Source organism: Cydia amplana, chromosome 16, assembly GCF_948474715.1.
Source record: "Cydia amplana chromosome 16, ilCydAmpl1.1, whole genome shotgun sequence".
In the NCBI taxonomy this organism is placed as follows: Eukaryota; Metazoa; Arthropoda; class Insecta; order Lepidoptera; family Tortricidae; genus Cydia; species Cydia amplana.
This window is the reverse complement of record NC_086084.1, coordinates 7089780-7112214: the sequence shown is the minus strand read 5'-3', so window position 1 is coordinate 7112214 and position 22435 is coordinate 7089780. Positions and strand designations below refer to the sequence as shown.

The window sequence follows — 22435 nt, the reverse complement described above, 5'->3', positions numbered from 1 at the left end:
ATGATTTACATTATTGATACGCGTACCTACTGATAAATATGACCAAAATGTCATGCATAAGGTGCCATGTTATTAGACGTTTTTGTTTGGCTCGGCATTGTGTCTCTATTTCTCATGATAAATAAGTACCTAAAATAAATAAAAATATCTGAGATTTGGTCAAAAGGTATTTTATTTTGAAAAAGTATTTTGAAAATACCTATTTTGTATTTAGCATTTGAAATACAAAACGCAAAACTATTTGGTATTTTGCATTTGAAATAGTAAATCTGAAAAGTATTTTGCATTTTGTATTTAAATGCTTTTTTAAAACCATTTTGTACATCTCTGAAAATCTGCATTTGCCTCTCATCGATAGTAAACAGTCCGAATTTAGTTTTGAATGGATATCGTACAATTAGCACGCGCCGAGGACGCGCGCGTGTCAACAAACCCGCAGCGTAGGCGCAGCTCGCGGGGAGTTATCGGCTTATCGGTAACGTTACAGATAAATCGGTAATCCAGTTGGAACTCCAATGTAGTAGAATATTTATACTGTCGGTCAGATATTGCCAGCTGCCATCGTACGCAGTAGCAGTAATAGGTAATAGGTATTAGGTACGCACAGCTGCAAAAGTGCATACTACTTTATGAATAGAATTCATTCATAATGTGGATACCTATGTACTTTTGCAGCTCGCTGTTAGATGTGTTTTCGACCAGTAACTTTCAAAGCTGAAATTATCAATTTTGTGTTAGTTGTGTAGTCAAAATCGAGATTCTGAAATGCCAATTTAGGGGAAAATGTTTAATGCTTGGGAGCAATAACTATACATGTATACCTATAACTGTTATTGTTATTTTTTTACTTTATCTACTACTCGCATTAGATGGAGCGTGGTGAGACTACGATCTAAACTTCGCATAATACACAATTAATGGCATAAGATTAAATAAATAAACAACATACATATTCATGTTTTTGTGAGCTACAACCCGTGTATCAGGAAGCTTACTTAAATCAATCTCGCAAAAATCATGCATCTCTACATCGCGGGCAAAACTCGTTTCCAATGACTGATGATCCTGTTTACAGGGAGTTAAGTATAAAGTTGCCATCCGAAGTATAATTTAACCATCCCTAAATCATTACGAGCTACTTCCCGGCCCGCGACAAGTTTTTGCCACAGTCGGCAGTTCTTGTCCCAATTTACCAAGTCTTTTGAATAATTCTCCCATAAAGCTAGTAAAGGCTCTTGCGAGCTCAGACGTTTAAGTGAAATTAAAGTGTGGACACGAAAAAATTTGGTCGTACATATTTTTTTGTAATTTCCTCAATAAAACGAAATTTAATGTTTTAACTTTTTTTTACTAATAATACATGACAGAGGCTATAAAAATGCAATACAAAAGTTACTCAAGTTTATGCGTGTGTATGACATTACGTACTTTAGACTTCACCTTCGTCATCATTCGCTGAACAACATAATCAGAAACTTCTTTACTAGCTTTTTGCCACTTCGCCTTAAAAGTTTTAACGTCTTTACAATCCGTTTTATACTTTTTTAGATTTTTTTTCACTATGGCCCAATATTTCTCAATGGGCCTCAGTTCTGGGCAATTGGGGGGTTTGCTTGTTTTGGTACTACGGTTACGTTATTATTTCTGTACCACTCCATGACAACCGCACTGTAATGGCATGTCGCCAAATCCGGCCAAAACAGTACAGAACCCGTATGTTGTTGGATGAAAGGCAGCAATCTCTTTTGCAGACACTCCTTCTTGTAAACTTCTCCATTGATTGTCCCAGAAGCCACGAAAGCTTTGCTCCTCTTACCGCAGGAGCATATCGCTTGCCAAATCATGTGACGTTTTGGGAATTTTGATAATTTAATTTTTTTATATTCATCAGGAATAGTTGCCTTATTTTTTGCCACATAAAACTGTTGCCCAGGTAACTGATTAAAATCAGCCTTAACGTATGTTTCGTCATCCATGACTAGGCAATCATATTTTGTCAGAAACTGGTCGTACAATTTTCTACAGCGTGATTTGACAGAATTTTCTTGTTTTTCTGACCTATTAGGTCTGACTACAGCTTTATAAGTCTTTAAACCTTCGTAACGTTTAATTTTCTGCACATACGATTTGGACACTTTCAACTTTTTTGCAACATCTCGGATAGATATGCCCGGATTTCTCGTAAAACACTCGACTACCTTCTTTGCCTTTTTTTGTCCACAGGTCCACTTTTTCTACCGCTTCCTTGCTTCCGTTCCACAGTCAAGTCCTTTTTGAACTTAGAAAGTACCGATTGTACCGTCGATTTATTGATTTTCAGACACTTAGCAATGTCGTTTTGTGAAATGCCTAGATTTTCTTGAAACATGTTCACGATTTTTTTTCGTATTGCAAGTTCTTTGGACGGCATTCTTTTAATTACATCATATATTATAAAAATACCGAAACAGATTGATAGAATCGAGTATTGACAATAAGGTTTGACATAATTTTTTTTGTTTTTAAAACAAATGAACGCCGACAGACTGCATTCAAACCGACCAGAATTTTTCATGTCCACACTTTAGCGGCAGTTAGCGCCTACTTGTACGTATTTAATCTCCACTTAACTGAATAACATATTTCTATGTCTGCGAAACATCCGCCGGCCGCGGCTAGACCGCGCTCCCTGATACATAATGTACGCGAGTGCCGTACGGTAAAGCGTCATTAACTTTCATGTCTGGTTAATTTCCGAGTGGTTAAACACCTCGGTAATTGATACGAGTACCTTACTGGGGATATCAATCACTGGTTGCAAATAATACTTTCTGTTGCTACCTACAGAAGATACTATTATAAGTACTCATTTACGTACCTACAGAAGAAATGGGGGACAATTACTTACAATTAGGATTCTACATGCTTGGCATAATTCCGATGTGGGAGAATATTGGAAAAAAATCTAATTAGAACATAGCTAGTCGAATTCTCATAAGAAAACGCTGATGGCAAATACATGATCTTCGTTTCGATGGATTTGGCCAGATAGGATTTGATCATTTCCTGAAAGCTACTTTGATCACTTCATGATATAATAGTTAGGTTTGACTTTTTCATTTTTTTCATCAATTCTAAGATCAGGCTAATAGGATTAGTATTTTTTTATGCCTAGTAATTTCAGGATAGCATGCATACAATCGGGGATGGAATAAAGGGTCGGCCGCAGAAACGTAGTTACTTCAACGTTGCAGGTATTAACTCAGTCCCCAACCTTACTCTGGTACATTCCATTTTAAGTCGCTTTTAAATAGTACTCCAATGCATATTCGAAGTTAATTCGATTCGCAAAGCAGTCATCCAAAGCCAAAAGGTCGTATAAGTGTGATGCTGTCTCGTGTTGATAGGTTGTTTTGGCGGAGTACAGGAAAATGACCCGGAGTGTTGTTTTGGCCGGCCGGCGTACATTTGCATGTGTAAATAAATATTAAAGAGCCGAGTCTGGCTGAGGCATGCTGAGGCGGAGCGGCGCCGATTCGAGAGGAACCGCATATCAGACGTGCACCTGCGGGTTGGGGTGGGAAAAGAGGTTATCACCAGGGTATCGATATTATTTGGAAGTTATTTTAACTTCTTCAATATGATGCATGAAATTACGTGCTATTAACATAGGTTACTTTAAACCGTTGCCTTTGTATAGACCGATTGGTAGTTGGACAAAAAGATACCCTCATTAAAAATTAATCACAACCAATAGTGAATCTTAGAGCGACGACGGTCAAATCTCAAATTAAAGTGAAATTACTTTTTATTCAAGAAAATTAGCAAAATGTCTTAAATAATATTTATATACCTAAATATTTTAAAATTTATTTCACATTAAAGATTCACACCCAAAACGTAGTTGATTAAACTTTTTAAGATCTATTTTGTGACAAACAAAACATACCTAAAGGATGGAAATGTTAATCATAAATTATCCTCGCAATCACATTTTTCAGTACGACGTAAACATGTCATTTAGCTTTCGATTGAAATTCCGAGCGCACGCGCCGGCTTGAGAAGGGACATGTAAATATTGGTGCGTAAATACTTTATTGTACAGTGCTTTACATCCCGTTTTTGTGTGCACTTTCCATTTGTGTCCGTAATTTGAGTAATAAAATATGAATATTTAACACAACAAAATAATTTCAACCGAATTTTCCGCAACTTCACAGCAATTAATTTTAGAAACAAGTTGTATGTTACCTGCCCTGTTATGAAAATGGCTCGTCCTTTACAATTTTATTTCGTTCAAACGGTTTATGTACCCCCATATAGAGTGTATGTATATAGTATGTACTTCGAAAGTGAGCGTTAATGATTGGCATGTTGGCTTCGCGTCCTGGAAACTGAAAATCTCACAAATCTCTTAATATGTACTTGCTAATTTAAATGATAAAAAACCAAGTAGCATCAGTGCAAAACAGCGCATTTATGGGCTTTTCACATCCTTTCCTCAAGCAACCTTTGCAGATTTCCATAATATATTTGATGCTGTCTGTACAGTCAGTACACTGTAGTGTACACTGTAACGGGTCTGGGTCGCACCATGTCGTCTGCATGCAAATGATCTGCCCGCTGAAGTATGCGCCAGCGCGCCAGCATCTGCATTCATCGACGCAGATTGATGCGGAGCGGGAGCCACATACAAATGCCGCGAATACTGACATGAGAACATTAAGGGTTAAGAAATTTAAAAATTAGAAGGTAGGATAAGAGTCTTATTTACAAAGTTTAAGATGAATATTATATGTATCATATACATATATCAATTTTTTTTTTTACCATATTCAGACAATATAATCCAATACCAATTAAATACTTTTTTTTTCCATAATCAAATATATCAATATTTAATTATTTTATTATAAAAACCATACCAAATATCATAAATCCGCACACACGACGTCACGTTCAAATTAACTCCTCCTTCTACATAGTTATAATTAAACATATATATATTTATACAGTCAGCAACCCTATTGGACTTATGTGCTTATTGTGTCTTTTTTCTTTTTCCTTGTTGTTTTATTTTGTTACTGTGTTTTGCGACAATAAATGACTTTTTTTTTTTAAATCAATATTACTTATTTATCTGGCAAATTTCAATATCTCTATTTGCTTAACTAGAGACTATAAAGGGCATTCACTTTCAAATGCATTTTGTGTAGTTTACATATTAGGTACAACAAATTCATTTAGTCACCATAATTAAAACACATTAAGTTTTTTTTACTCCTTTCATATAATAATCTACCTCCATGAATAAGGTAAAGATACAGTAGCGTAATTCTACACTACTGTATCTAAAACACATAACTATTACTGTACTTTTAAGTACATAACTATTCAGTTATGTACTTAAAAGTTGAATGACATGACATCAATTTGCGGCATTGGTTATGGGTTATGGCTCATTTGACAACAGACAAGTAATTAAAAATGTGTAGTAAATCGGTATATGTACTATTCACCTATATCTCACCAATGTTTTATGCCCTATGGACATATTAATCGATGTCGATAAAGTTCGCATTTCGCGTCACTAGATTGAATGCACGCGCTCGGTGCAGCGCGCGGTACATCGCGCGCTCACTATTGTGTCAATGTCAATACTCCGCAGTTTATGTAGTCGCCTCGAGTTCGCAAAAAGCTCAGATAATCTACTTTCACCCATGTAGAAATTATTAAAGAGAAACCTTCTCATCATTATTATCGTAAATTTTCCGAATACTGCAAAATAATCTACCCTGCTTATACCAAATATTTTTTTAGCCTAATTTAAAGTCGGTACCGATAACCCTTAACTAGCCTTCATATTTCATTTACAGGGACACATTCAAAACATTTTCCACTCTGTTAATATGTGACGTTATCTATGAAAAGGGACCTTATTGTCGATGGCGCTTACGCCTTTATTAACGATGCTCCGATATGAATACAATGCCGCGCGACGCTCCGCGGCGTAAGCGCCATCGACAATAAGGCCCCTTTTCATAGATAATGCCCCATATTGCAAATTCTAACTACGAGTATTTATTTGTGCGTCACGTTAACGTCCTTATTTTTTGGCTTTCATCTGCGGCCGTACGTGCGCGTGATCTTATATGATTTTAATCTACTAGGTAGGTACCATTAGGCGCCACCCATTTTTTTCGAAAAATGTCAGTTTCAGTAGGTGACACCTGCAGAAACTACTGTGTCTTTTCCAAACGCAACAGTTTAATAACTATAACCTAGGAATATAGATCAACATCGCACTTCTTTGGCGGCAATTGTCTAGATGACAAATTTTCATTTATGGTATCAATCAATCAGGTTTGTTTTTAGGATCAAATGTCTATATGGGACCCATTGCATTAAAGCAATACAAAGGTCAGAAATGATAGTCAAAGTCCGACAGTCGTACTTCACTCGCCCCTAACAAATCGCTATGTGAACGTGACGTCAAGGTCACTGAGAGCGCATCTTGAAGTATGAACAGAACAAGAAAATTGCATTTTTATAGGTGAAATATTGAGTTTATGTATATAGTTGCTATACAATCTGGTTGGATTTTATATTGGACTAGCTGTTCCCCGCGACTTCGTACGCGTGGATTGGTATATTGGTGGTTATATAATATTCTACATTAGCTTAGAACATTATATAGTAAAAGATTGCAGTAGGACGGTTAATCTTTGGTTAATTATTAATATTATACAACGCATGAGACTTGTCTTTTACAACCTACGAAATTTCAAGCCCCTAACTGAATAAAATTGTTCTCGTTATAATCCCTCTCAACTCCCTTAGAAGATTTTCATGTCATGTATTTAATAAAACCTACTACCTAACTACCTATTTACGAAGTTTGAAGTTCCTAGCTTTAAATAAAATTTGAACCCTATATTAACTTTTAACCCCTTTTTAACCATTTTAGGGGATGTATTTTTAAAAACGCTGAAATTACTTTCCTTGTATTCTATATGCCTTTATACAACGATTCAAGTCTCAACTCAAAAAAATGTTTGGCCTCCATACAAATTTTCAACCCCTTTTTCACCAGCTCGGGGGATGAATTATCAAGAACTCTGAAATTAGTTTTCTTTTCTTTTGATAAAATTTCTTTTTACGAAGTTTCAAGTTTGTAGCTTTAAATAAAATTTAAACCCTATACAAACTTTCAACCCCCTTTCGACCTTTTAAGCGATGAATTTTTAAAAACGCTGAAATTACTTTTCTCGTATTTTTATAATATGCCATTTTACAAAGATTCAAGTCCCGCACTTAAAAAAATGTTTGACTTACATACAAATCATCAACCCCTTTTTCATCACCTTAAAGGATACATTTTGAAAAACCGGCCAAGTGCGAGTCGGACTCGCGCACGGAGGGTTCCGCACCATCAACAAAAATTAGGGCAAAACAAGCAAAAAAAAAACAAGCAAAAAAACTGGCCAAGTGCGAGTCGGACTCGCGCACGGAGGGTTCCGCACCATCAACAAAAAATAGAGCAAAACTAGCAAAAAAACGGTCACCCATCCAAGTACTGACCCCGCCCGACGTTGCTTAACTTCGGTCAAAAATCACGTTTGTTGTATGGGAGCCCCACTTAAATCTTTATTTTATTCTGTTTTTAGTATTTGTTGTTATAGCGGCAACAGAAATACATCATCTGTGAAAATTTCAACTGTCTAGCTATCACGTGTACGGACCCTAGTCACAAAAAGGTTATCGTGGAATATTACGGTAAGATCATAAGCGCTTTAACTGAATCAGCAATTGCAAGTGGAAGACCGAATATTGTTAAAAAGAAAAAACCTATAGCTGGCTGGAACAGGTATGTGAGCGAGGCTCATAGGACGGCCCGTTTAAAGTTTCAGGTTTGGTTGTTGTACTCTAAACCGAAAGTAGGAAAAGTGTTTGAGGAAATGCGTGAGAGTAAAAGAATCTTTAGATCTCGTTTAAAGTGGTGTCAAAAGAATGAAGAACAAATTAAGCTGGATATTATATGCGAGCATCACTCTGAGCGAGATTTTAAGAGTTTCTGGAAGTCCACTAACAGACTTAATCCCAAACCGGGCCTTCCGGTGAGCGTCGAGGGTATCAGTGACAGTAAAAGCATAGCCAATATGTTTAGATGCTTTTTTCAAGTTGTATCACCATTGCCATCAACACAGTCTCCGGGGGTAGAGGCGGATGCTGGGTCTCATGGCCAGGGGACAACTACCAAGTTTACGGCTCATGACGTTGAGAAAGCCATTAGTTCTATGACAAGGGGGAAGTCCCCGGGTCATGATGGCCTCAGTATTGAGCACCTCCAGCATGCTAGACCGCATCTACCAAGTGTACTGGCCATGCTGTACACTTTTTGCATAAGTCACGCGTTCCTGCCAGATGACCTGATGAGGACTGTGGTGGTGCCAATAGTAAAAAACAAAACCGGTGACATTAGCGACAAAAACAACTATAGGCCAATTTCGCTTGCGACCATAGTAGCCAAAGTGTTTGACAGTGTGCTTAATTCTCATATTGACAAGTATCTAAAGTTACACGACAATCAATTTGGCTTTAGATCGGGTTTGTCGACCGAAAGTGCAATTTTGGGTCTTAAGCATACTGTCAAATACTACACGGACCGACAGACCAATGTATACGCATGCTACCTTGATCTATCGAAAGCATTCGATATGGTTAATTATGACATTCTCTGGCAAAAACTAAAGGACATTAACATGCCACCAGACTTAAGCAAAGTCCTGAAGTACTGGTATCAAAACCAATCGAATGTAGTTAGATGGGCGGGAGCATGTTCGGATGCATACAGGTTGAAGTGTGGAGTAAGGCAGGGTGGATTGACCTCGCCTAAGCTCTTCAACCTGTATGTAAACGCATTGATAGAGGAGCTCAGCAGCACCCGCATCGGGTGCCATATTGATGGAGTATGCGTAAATAACATCAGCTACGCCGACGATATGGTGCTGCTGAGTGCCTCTCCCTGTGGGCTCACTAAGCTTATAGGTATATGTGAACGGTACGCGAATGGTCATGGTTTAAAATACAATGTTAAAAAGAGCGAATGTATGGTCTTTAAGGTTAGAAACAAATGCCCATGCGATATCCCACCTATACAACTATACGGGGAGGCACTCAATGTAGTATCACAATTTAAGTATCTCGGACATATTGTGACATCTGACCTTAAAGACGATACAGACATTGAACGGGAGCGAAGAGCATTGTCAATTAGAGCTAATATGATCGCCCGTAGGTTCGCTAAGTGCTCTAAACAGGTCAAGGTCACTCTATTCAGAGCGTACTGTACTTCTCTATATACTAGCGGCCTGTGGGCGAATTACACCGCAACGCGGTACAATGCTCTTCGGGTACAGTTCAATAACGCTTTCAGGGTGCTGATGGGGCTGCCGCGATTTTGTAGTGCATCAGGGATGTTTGCCGAGGCGCGGGTTGACTGCTTCTACGCGAGCATGCGCAAGCGATGTACATCCCTGGTGCGCCGGATCCGCGTCAGTACCAACAGCATTCTGAAAATGATCTCGGAACGTGTAGACTGTATTTATCTCAACCACGGATGTACTATACACCTAAACCAAAATGTCAGATATGTACACTGATACCTGAGAACTTGTGAGGCGAACTACCTAAGATAGCGCAGAAATTGAAATTAATCGAAGTGACATTATATCAATATTTTGACATTTTTATTTATTTTATTAATTAACATTATTAACTAATTTGTAATTTAATGCTCGAATTTTTATTATAATTTATGCAAGCCGTTATTATCTATTATATTTTGATTTAATTTCATTTCTTTTTAATTTCAATTAATTTATTTATATTTTGCTACAAAATGACATTGTATAGTTTATAGAGCATAATACTAACAATATTTTATAAGGCATAGTCGTAAGTAGGTACTAACAAAAAATGATCCCTGATGGTCCTGTAATAAATGAATTTATTATTTATTATTATTATTATCACGGTTCGTGAGATACAGCCTGGTGACAGACGGACGGACGGACGGACGGACAGCAGAGTCTTAGTAATAGGGTCCCGTTTTTACCCTTTGGGTACGGAATCCTAAAAACGCTGAAATAAGTTTTTTCTTTTTTAATTAAATAACTTTCTACGAAGTTACAAATTCCTAGCTTAAAATAAAATTTGAACCCCTTTTGAACCCTTTTAAAGGATGAATTTTTAAAAACGCTGAAATTACTTTTCTTGTATTCTAATAATATGCCTCTGTACAAAGATTCAAGCCCCGCACTCACAAAAATATTTGATCTCCAAACTTTCAACCCCTTTTAAACCCTTTTAAAGGATGAATTTTTAAAATCGCTGAAATTACTTTTCTTGTATTCTAATAATATGCCTCTGTACAAAGATTCAAGCCCCGTACTCACAAAAATGTTTGATGAATTGATGATCATACAAACTTTCAACCCCTTTTTCACCACCTCGAGATATAAATTTTCAAAAACGCTGAAATTAGTTATTTGCCGTTTTAAAATAATACCTTTTTACGAAGTTTCAAGTTCTTAGCTTAAAATAAAATTTGAACCCCATACAAACTTTCAACCTCTTTTTAACCCTGTTAGGGGATGATTTTTACAAAACGCTGAAATTACTTTCCTGTCTTCTAATAATATTCCCAAATACAAAGATTCAAGTCCCGCGCTCGAAACATACGAAACATACAAAACATACAAACTTTCAACCCCTTTTTCACCACCTTAGGGGATGAATTTTCAAAAACGCTGAAATTAGTTTTATTGTATTTTAATTTAATACCTTTTTGCAAAGTTTCAAGTTCCTAACTTAAAATAAAATTTGCACCCCAAGTCGAACTTTCAACCCCTTTTTAATCCCCTTAGGGGTTCAATTTCCAAAAACGGTGCGATTACTTTTTCTTGTAATCGGCTATTATGCCTTTCTAAGAAGTTTCAAAGCATTTGTAATGGATTCAAACTTTCAACCTCTTTTTAACCCTGTTAGAGGATGAATTTTACAAAACGCTGAAATTACTTTTCCTGTATTTTAATAATATCCCCAAATACAAAGATTCAAGTCCCGCGTTCGAAAAAATGTTTGATATCCATACAAACTTTCAACCCCCTTTTCACCACCTTAGAGGATGAATTTTCAAAAACGCTGAAATCAGTTTTCTTGTTTTTTAATAATATACCTTTTTACGAAGTTTCTAATTCCTAGCTTAAAATAAAACTTGTACTCCATACAACCTTTCATCCCCTTTTTAACCCCCTTAGGGGTTGAATTTTTCAAAATCGCTTCTTATCTCTTGTACACTTTATAAATGCAACCTAGTGTGCAAATTTCAACTTTCTAGCTTTTGTAGTTTCGGCTCTGCGTTGATGAATCAGTCAGTCAGTCAGGACACTTGCATTTATATATATATATATATATAAATATAATAAAGATATAAAATGTGAGGAATCGAATGGTATCCTTACTTATTTCGATTTTGAAAGTTAAAAAAAACTTTAATTTTGAAATTTTCAGGTGCTGTATTTTTGTATTATTTCCATATATTTTTTTAATATCTACAATATTGTGATAAATTGCTCATTTGCTATCTATTTTACTAGATTTTGTTATAACATTCAACATGTGTCATCATCCCTATTAGATAATCCTAGAAGTGGTAAAAATATATATATAGCTGGTCAACCAAATCTTGTCAGTAAAAAAAGGCGCGAAATTCAAATTTTCTATGGAACGATATCCCTTTGCGCCTACATTTTTCAAATTTGCCGCCTTTTTCTACTGTCAAGATATCTGGTTGACCAAGTATAATTATGTTTGTAATAAGAATTTCACTATGTAATTTAGTATCTTTTTTGCCTAAAAATCATAAATTTAAAGTAAGTACTATTATATCTTACGCATTAAAAACTTGCTAGACAAGCCTCATTGTATTATGCAAACTGCCAGCTCCAGACATCACCTGCTTAAATCCGTCCTTCGCCGAAACTGGGTCGGCTGAAGGCTGCCAGACAATCACAATTTTAAATTAGAACCCTTAACTTTACATACAGACAGAATACAGGGTGAAGATATGACCCAGACTTAAGCCTTTTAATATCGGTAAAGGGGCCCACTGATTAACAGTCCGCCGGACGATATCGGCCTGTCAGTTAGAACAAAAAGTGGTAATCAGTGGGCTCCTTTAGATAGACTGTGTTGTTTAGGCAGATGCGATAAATAAAAACATAATTAACTATTTAATAATAAAAAATATTTGTATTGGAATCAATATAGTCGTGTACTTATTTGAAAAAGTTAGAAAATTTGAGTTGCGTTTAGCTGAAATCAAGGGTCCATACCTGCATTCTATTCCGATTACTAAGATTTTTAGCGAAATTACTATTATATTTAAATTATTTGAGAGATGAAAATAATCCATTGTCGCTCGCATCCTCTACAAAATATAAAGTTATGAACGCATCGAATAAGTTAGGCCCATTTTAATGGAAAGCATAAATTGTAACAAAAGTCGTAGATCTGAAAACTTTCCTATTAACATATTAGAAATGGTTCTTTATTATTTTTATGTTTAATTTATGTAAGTGCCAGCGATATAGAAGATATTTGTACATATAATATAGACCCCATAGGTTAAGCTAGGTTTAGTTTTAGTATTAATTTATTTTTAAGTTTATTTATAGTTTATTGTTATTGTATGTATTATGTACCTAATCTCTTTGCTGAATAAATTTATAGGTTATCGAGGATATATATATACACAATTGTGGGATAGCATGTTTGTAGCATAAACAGAAAGTCTTCTTCTACATGAAACCTCATATCGGAGGTTCGTTAGGTCGTGACGCCTATAAGTCGCTCTGATCGCTCTATGTTGTACTGTCTGTACACCGGCCGAATGTTTGTTTTCCCGGTGGTGCCTTGGAGCTTGACATCAACTTAACAGATCTTGCTTCTGCATTGTTAAGCCTTCACTACACCAATGGGCATCAAAATATTGGCATCAAATACCTAAGTATATAAAAAAGTTATAATCTGGGTGGTCGCTTATTCTTCGTTTCGCTTTACTGACTAAAATAAACTTGAAATAATATTAGGAGCTTCATGAATTCAAGAAAATTATCAAATCATCTTATCCTGTTGTTTGTTGTCTTACCAACCAAGCCATATTCTTGGAAACTGGCGGATACATTTATCCATCTCACGGGCTCTGCCAGAAACAATTTGTTTATTTCATAATATTTTGTTTTAATCAGTCAAAGCTTGAAAGTGGTGGAAGTAATGAAGCGGATAATTGGCCTGGATAGTATTAGGCAGGTATTTTGGGATCATTCGGTGCCCGCAACCCGCAAGTATTCGCGTGCGGTGTTTTCGATAAACAAATGACTCAACGTAGATCCGTTTCCGAAATTACGAATATAATTTATGAGGGTATTTGTTTCATTGAATTATAAGCTTATATTAAGCGACTATATTGTTCTGATTACTATAGTTGGTAAGGTTTGGTTATAGGAAACCGAAAATCAATATGTATATTATTTTGGAGGCTCAAATACGTAGGTATAAGTTTGGTGGTTTGGTTGGTTGGTAGCGGTTGGAAGAAGACTAATGAACAGGAGACTAATTCAAATTTACATTATAATTTGATAATATTGTAATTTTGTTATCATTCACGCTTCACCAACACATGTATGTACCTATTGACGCAACCTATGGACAGGTTACCAACGAGATGCACGCGCGAATGATAACTAAATGATATCCTTTAGATATCAAAATGTACGTTCAAATTTGTCTCCAGATCTTATTTGCAATACCACAGGCTGCCACTGTAACGTTAACATTCAGTAGCTAAAAGGGTCTGGAGATGTTGAGGTATTGTATTGTATTTATTGTATTTATTTATTGCAATTCACATGTACATTACAGGTTTTCCAAGTACTTAAGAGTATAGGTAGGTACACAAATGACACATGAAACCCTGATGGGCACAGCAATCAGGTAGATATGTAAACAATACTAGTCGTTTCGAGCATAATTTCATCAATTGCAGGGTGGTTGAATAGTAAATATTCTAGTATTATACAAATAAGTAGGTATGTACATTTTTCTTTCTCACCGAGACCGTGGTACACAACAAGTACGATTATGTAAAATGGATCAGCTATATTTACTCGCAAGTAGGTATTTGGAAGTTAGACCAGCGTACCTAATATTTATTTGCTGTTTACTCATTTTCATTAAAATACTCCTGTAAGCTGTAATGACATTTTATGATTAAGTATTGTTTTAAAGTTTTATTAAATATTTTTTCCAATTCGATGTCTTTTATTTCGTTAGGTAAATTGTTATAAATTTTTATGGCCATATTTTGTGGGCTTGTGCTATGTAGTTTCAGATTTGAGTTTGTTGTCTGTATAAGGTTATTTTTATATCTCGATTCGTATCGTCTAGGTTGGTCAGCAATTTTTTTAAATAGAGTGGGGTATTTACGTACAAATTTGCAAATTTCAAAGATATAAATTGAAGTTAAGGTTAGGATTTTAAATTTTATGAAGTAGGGTTGGCAACTGTCAGGGCAATAGATATTTGCTAATATTCTTACGCATGTTTTTTGGAGAATAAACAACTCGTTTGCATCTGTGCTATTCCCCCATAGGATGATAGAATATTTTAACCATGAATAGGCATACGCGTAGTAAGCTGCAAGGGCAGATTTTAGGTCAGTGGTTTTTTTTAGTTCTCTTAATGCATAGGTGAATTTAGACATTTTATTTGCAATCTTTTTTACGTGCGCTTTCCAATTTATATTGGAGTCGATATCCAAGCCAAGAAGTGTAAAGCTATCAACGCATTCTAGTTTTATGTTATTGTATGAGTCGATGATGAGCGGCTTTAGAAATCACAACTCTCAGCGTTAAGTAACCTTGTTCGTCTTAAGTTCTTTGGAATTAAATCAACTACCTATAGGTAATCATTAAATGCAAGATTGAACTCCTTAAAATGAAAAGTGATTTATAACGAACCATAAATTAATCGAACAAGAACCCCGATTGCGCAGGCATTAACATCACAAATTTAATTTAAAGCGGCGTTTCGTTATCGCCATTAGATAATTTAAATATAAATCGTGTAATAGCCTCTAAAAAGTGGCGCCAAATCTGTCCGGACGCAGGCAAGATATCCGTTAAAGATCGGGTGCTTCATAAAGAAGACCTTAATCCAGTGCCACAAGAGCCGCAATCGTCTAGCACGTCTAAAATGTGCTATATTTTAAAGGTTACGAGTAATTGAAAGCGCAGGAGTGGGATCAACGGCCGCGAATCGCTCCACTGTTAAAATGATATAAAATCTTACACGTATTTTTATCACTGGCCAGTAATACCAGAAAAATAACATCATCATTTATAATTTTAATACCCTGTCAGTCTGCATCGGCTATATCTCATGTTCTATCCGGCTGCGTTATTTAACGGTGGTTAGGCAGGAACAGGTTTTTTGTTTTACTTTAACATCCATAAAGATTTACATTCATAGATAAGGTTATCAGGCGATAACTCTGGCGCGAATTTCGTTTTAAGGCTATGGGCTTTATTCGGCTAAGCATGTTCCTTCTGCTTAGGGATTGCATTTATATTTTTAAATTATTAATTTGTAAGTAATTTTATTTATAGATGGTCAACCAAATCTTGTCAGTAGAAAAAGGCGCGAAATTCAAATTTTCTATGGGACGATATCCATTCGCGCCTACATTTTTCAAAATTGCCGCCTTTTTCTACTGACAAGATCAGCCCTAGTAGCACGGTCGCATTTTTATCGTTTATCACCATGCCTGTCACGTTCTAACAAGTATGTAAGTGCGAAAGTGACGGGCATAGTGATAGTGGATAAAAATGGAACCGTGCTGAGCCCGCTGGACCAAGTATAATTAACAAACTGATCTCGGTGTTCGATTCGATAATAAAAAGTTCAGTTTGAAAATACTAAAAATATACTTACTTAGACACATTTCCGCCAAATCATTATCGATAACACTCGTCGAAATTTAAAAGGCAGTTGGCGCCACGCCTGACCATGTTGGGTGTTGGCCGCCCCGGTCCGTGCGTCACGGCGAAGAATAGTGCTCTGTCTGCCGGTTGTCTAGCGCGAACGCGAACATGACTCAAGCTGACGCTAGGGTTGATGATAATGATAACTTTCAAAAGGAAGCGGTTATTCTTTATTAAATAGGTAACCTTAGCCTTTTTTTTTCAAAACGTAAACATTAACAAAATGAATTCGTTAAAACCAGCGAAACCCCTGCGATGGTTCTATTCTATTCTACAGAAGTCGTTTTGTATTCGCTAGGTGCACGATTGGTGCTGCCGTCATTTTGGCGGACTTTCTACGTTAAATCTTATGGAGTAAAATTAGTTCAAGCGGCTGCCGCTAGTATTCATGGCGGACATTCCATAAGATTACCTGTGTTTGTGACGATCAGCGCCACTTCCCCCTCCACCGACTTCGCACCTAGCCAATAAAGCACTCTTTAGTACTTATATAGGTTAGAGTTTTTGATGCGTATATTTACTAAGTATCTACAAATTTGTATTCTTTAGTTCATCTGATCTTCAGATAAGCCCAGGTTCCGGATGAACTTAAATGAAGGTGAAAAAAATTACTTGTTTGTTGTATTTACCTGTTTGAGTAGCAGCAACCCTGCGCTCGCGTGCACCAGGAGCTGTTACGCGCTGTTGTTCTTCAATCTTCGCCACGCATTGTTTTTGTTTAGTCTGCAACGTGGAAGCGAACGAGATTTTTATTGTTATTCGATTTCTTCAATAAAGTAGTTGGGCACTTCAGAGTTCAGACGGAGAGTCTGTTTTATGTTTTGGTAATTTCTTGTATATTTAACTGTTTGAAGAGCCGTTACGATCTAGCACTCAGCAAATTTAACGTTCTCTTTGTAATAAAAGTACATCGGTCTAATTACATACGTACCTATTTAATTACTATCATGGCCAACAATGGTGTACCTATTATAACGTATTAATCAATGATTAATGGTATTAAGTAGGTATAATAGCGGAATCGAACCAGCGGGCTCAGCACGGTTCCATTTTTATCGACTATCACTATGCCCGTCACTTTCGCACTTACATACTTGTTAGAACGTGACAGGCATGGTGATAAACGATAAAAATGCGACCGTGCTACTAGGGCAGGTATAGGTAAATAAGTAGGTACATATTACCTGTCTAAGTCCGAATTCCCAGACAACTCCCTCTCGATCGTTCGATCAATACAATGCAATCGCTTTGCAGACCAATACAGTCCTGATAAGTGCTTTTTAGGGTTCCGTAGTCAACTAGGAACCCTTATAGTCCGTCTGTCCGAGGCTTTGCTCCGTGATCCTAAGTGCTATTTATGTTATGGTAACACTGGTAAAGTATTCTCTTTTGTCCGTAGCCGGGATCTGCTGGTCGGGAATGGAGCGCGACGGGCGTTGCAGCTCGGTGGCGGCGCTTCGCGTGGGCCGCGCCGAGTGCTGCGCGGGCGGCGCGCGCGCCCCCGCGGCCTGGAGTCCGCGCGACCTGGACAGCGGCGAGATATTCTTCTACAAGGCGCTGTCGGGCGGCGTGCCCTGCACCGCCTGCGCCGGTGAGTACATACACGTTGTAGGTACGTAACAGTTCGGTGGAGTGCATCAATAATCAACACAATCTCACACTTCTATCAGGTTGGACCGTTTCAACTGATTTCATTGGAGCTTAAACATGAACAGAGTAGAGTTAGAGAGTAGTTAGTGAATTTATGTTTGATCGCGAAAGTTATCCCGTATTTTCACTCCACTAGCATTGAGCCTAAGGCAAGTCACGTTAAAAAAACGTTACTGTATTAATTGGAAGAAAGAAACCTAATCCAACTCCCTTATTTCGTTCTTGCTGTGTATCTACTTAACATATTGTAATTATTTTAAAATGGTTCTCTATTTTTTTTCGCTGTTTTTGCAAAAACAGTATTTTGGTGCCCTCTTAACGAGAAGTGAATTCGCGAACCCTTTGTAGTACCTACTTTATAAAGTCGCAGGAAAAATACCGTTAATTTACGGTAAGTACCTATATATATAGAAGGCAGTAAAGTGATTACCTCATATTTCATTAGATATATTACTTAGAAACTAGGATTAGCGGTGCTTAAACTATAAATAAATATGGAACGGATTACTAAGTTCCACTTTGTAAATAGCTCAACTCTCTGCAGAGTTATAAATGGCTCAGTTCTAGAGTGTCCCGAGTATGTCAGGTTAAAGATAACACTGCACAGAAACAATATTCGTGCTTCATTCATTGATAATAATTAACAAACAGCCATTGTGTTATCAAGGAATTAGGACTTAGAGAGCATCGACTTATAAGCAAGCAAAGTTTTAACCTGAAACTGTTTTCCTATACTATTGCAATTTTCCAGACAATATTTCATAACAAATTCATTGATAATTCCTTTTATTAATAACAGCTCTTTACTTAACATGACGACCATAATAAATCGGCAGTTGAAAAATAAGTTAGAAATATAGCAAAAGTGTTAAGAGCAAGATTTGCGCTAAGAAAACATACTTACTTCAGTCGTTTTAGTACCAAGGTAAAGCGAATTGCGCACGAGTCTCAAAACCCGTGTAACCAAAACTGCCATTGTCAGAGTGACACGTCAGTTTCTTGAGTGAATTAATGGTCTAATTATGAGGTGATGACTGGTTGGATGCACTGGACCAATAAAAAAACCGGCTCATGCCCAAATATTTCTAGAACCTAACTTTTGGTTGGAGGGGTCAACATTCTGTTCTGAGAACCTTGGAATTTGAAGAATCTTATCAAAAGTTCCTATATCTATTTTTATATTTCCGAAAGTAAATTCCTGTGGTGCTACAACCCTCTGTGTGTTTTGGCATTTACATTATTATCAAAGCGTTATTTTAAATTTTCGCGACGTTTTATGACAAAAAAAATAATAGGCACAAAGAAATATTTTGCAAATACTTAACAATTAATAATACATAAGGTACAGACCACGATTCATCAGACTTTTTTTATTGACAGAATCATGCGCAGGCGTGTCGTGCGGGGCGGGACGTCGCTGCGTGGTGCGCGGCGGGCGTGCGCGCTGCGTGTGCGCCGCGGCCTGCCGCCGCGCCGGCGCGGTCTGCGGCAGCGACGGTAAAACTTACCGCTCGCTGTGCCGGCTGAGGCGAAGAGCCTGCCGTCGCCCGGCCAAGCATCTGTCCCTTGACTACCCGGGGCCTTGTCGAGGTGAGTCCTAAATTAAGTACCCAGCTGAAGCGACGGCAAGAAGTAAATAGGTACCGTTCGCTGTGTATGCGTACCGCGGTCCAGCCAAGCATCTGTCGCTAGACTACCCGGGGCCTTGTCGAGGTGAGTCCTAAATTAAGTACCCAGCTGAAGCGACGGCAAGAAGTAAATAGGTACCGTTCGCTGTGTATGCGTACCGCGGTCCAGCCAAGCATCTGTCGCTAGACTACCCGGGGCCTTGTCGAGGTGAGTCCTAAATTAAGTACCCAGCGGAAGCGACGGCAAGAAGTAAATAGGTACCGTTCGCTGTGTATGCGTACCGCGGTCCAGCCAAGCATCTGTCGCTAGAGTACCCGGGGCCTTGTCAAGGTGAGTCCTAAATTAAGTACCCAGCGGAAGCGACGGCAAGAAGTAAATAGGTACCGTTCGCTGTGTATGCGTACCGCGGTCCAGCCAAGCATCTGTCCCTAGACTACCCGGGGCCTTGTCGAGGTGAGTCCTAAATTAAGTACCCAGCGGAAGCGACGGCAAGAAGTAAATATTTAGGTAGGTACCGTTCGCTGTGTATATGCGTGGCGCGGTCCAGCCAAGCATCTGTCGCTAGACTACCCGGGGTCAATCAAGAGGTGATTCTTAGGTATGTACTATGTACATCAGCAGCGACGGTGGACTTGTGCCCGGCGGCGCAAGTCCCAGCTTCTCTTACTCGATAATCCTAAGCCTGTATAGTATAGATGAATCTTAAATAGAGGTACACTAGAAGTGACGTAGTGAAGAAAAGTATTACTATACCTACCTGAGATTAGTCTCAGATCAGAAGTTTCTGGCAACAATAACACTGACTACCTAGTTTGTTTGGTTTTCAAAACCAACAAATGACAAACATTCATTAAAAAAAATATTATTAGGTAGAATTCCGAGTGCACTGAGCGCCCTATTAAAAAGTTAAAAACTAAACAATTCTTCGCAATTGGTTTATCTCTTAAATTATATTACATTGATCTAGACGGAGAACTATCGATTTATATTATATAGGTATACTATACCCGATGCATAGCCGGGCATGGGCAAACAAGCATGGAATGTGAATTTCCTCATAGCTGATGTTTTATAAACCGACAGACCGCGACAATTGTCACCACGCATCGTCGTAATCGCGATAATGTTGCACTGAGTGCTGAAATATCCGTACCTACTAAGTACTAACGTAGGTATATACGAGGAAGTGCTTACCTACTTACCTAAGTCTCTGTGTGCTAGTCATACTGGTCATAAATCTTTTCAGGTGTAAAATAGTCGTGACTCGGACCAAACTCATATTAATGTCAAATTTCTATGAAAATATGACGTTTATAATGACACGTCCTCACTTTGTTTTGTTCAAATCGGTGCAAAGTTAGCTTAGAGACTTTAGACAGACTCTATAACTATAGGTAACCCTGTTTATTTATGTTTTCACAATTTTCACATTATTTACCTAAATATTACCATACCAAGCTGGCTGGATTTATTGTGAAAAGTTATTTTTAATACGTAAGCACGTTTGGTAAGAAAACAATCTTCAATCTTCAATCTACAGCGAGATAATGTCGCCAGCATCCTTGGTACAATGCCTCAAGGGCCTATTTTAGATTTAAGCTAGTTTTTAATTTCTTTTAGTAATACACTGTATATATCTTGTTTGTAAATAAATGATTATTGCATTTTCAAAGAGTGGTGTAAATTACCACTATCCATCAGGAGACGGGCAGTTAGGCCAGTCGGGCATATTCAATCGAAGATCCTTCTAATAAGTTTCTCGAGATCTAAATATATGCATGTGCGCCGACAAAACAAAATACAAATAGTTATGTGATTAAGGATTGTTTTTATTTAAACAAACTAGGAACCACCCACCATCAAAATTTTGTAGATCTAGGAATAACCATTAGGCAAATAGTTAGGCTCAATTTTTGAAGTGAAAACTTCTTTAGCGGCGCTGGGCACTTTTTGAGGTGGGGAAAAAATGATAAACTCGAGACAGCGTAAGGCGATGACGTGACCGTAAGGGGCGTAACGCGATCACGTGAACGTAAGTCCCGTAAGGTGGCCACTCATAATTTAGATGGCATTTAAATCAATAAAGAAACACTCAATGTTATTTGACATTTATGTTGCGGACTCCTTTTCAAGACTCTTTACCTATGTTCAAATAATTTGACGTTGTCATGGCAGTATGTAAATAAACGTGTCAATGAAAAAGTGAGATCTTATTTGAGAATGATAATAATATATAATAAATTAATAGAATACCTCCGCTAAACGTATGTATCATGTTACCGGGCGTCGGTAACATAGTGAGGTGAGTTTTCACTTCTATCGGCACTCCCGGAGTGCAACCGTTGTTTTTTTTTTAACACTAAAACACCGATACAGACGTACTGCATCCCAGTTGCGACCACTACGGCAAGAGGCACGCATAACACATATTCAATAGGTTCTTAGGAGTCATCTACACCTGCGAGGCCGTCTGTCTGTACAAACTTTAAGTTAATTACCTTAACTGCGTGGGAGGTCAGATGGAAGGTTTAAAATGTTGACATAAAGGCGTAAACTTAATATAAATTGTTATTACTTGAGTGCGTTCACGCTCGCAATGATTATCAAAGGTCAGTTTGCACATTCGTCAACTTCACACTTGCGACGTGCAACGAATGAGCTGTAGGCGGCGACATCTCCCGTGTAATTAATATTGATCACGTGTTTACGTACACCATTTCAAATTTACAAAATTAATATGCATCGCTGTGTAATCGTCTCAGTCATGCAAATAACAAAGGTTAACGAATATACCTAGTACATAGGTACTATAATTATAGGTAATATACCTATGTATAGATATTCTCACACACTTTTCAAACTATTTAAAAATTAAATGTATTTGTTTGAGAAAGTACTTATTTACTTATAATTATTTAATTATGTTAGATCTATATTCTATATTGTGTTCGATATAAAAAAAAAACAATATATAGTAAGTACATGAATGCAGTTAATGATACGCAACACAGGCTTTGTCAGATGGTAACTAAGTGCAGTTCAGATCGATCAGCCACACCTATATACTATTA

The 22435-nt window shown here is 37.4% G+C and overlaps 1 protein-coding gene across 1 annotated transcript in view; it reads left to right on the top strand.

The window, feature by feature from the left end:
- LOC134655506 (follistatin-A) overlaps positions 1 to 22435 on the top strand; it is a 46791-nt gene that overhangs the window by 14167 nt on the left and 10189 nt on the right. Inside the window, exons 2-3 of the mRNA XM_063510976.1 lie at positions 17485 to 17676; positions 19116 to 19325. Of these exons, the coding sequence (XP_063367046.1) occupies positions 17485 to 17676; positions 19116 to 19325 (402 nt within the window). The remainder of the gene's footprint in view (positions 1 to 17484; positions 17677 to 19115; positions 19326 to 22435) is intronic.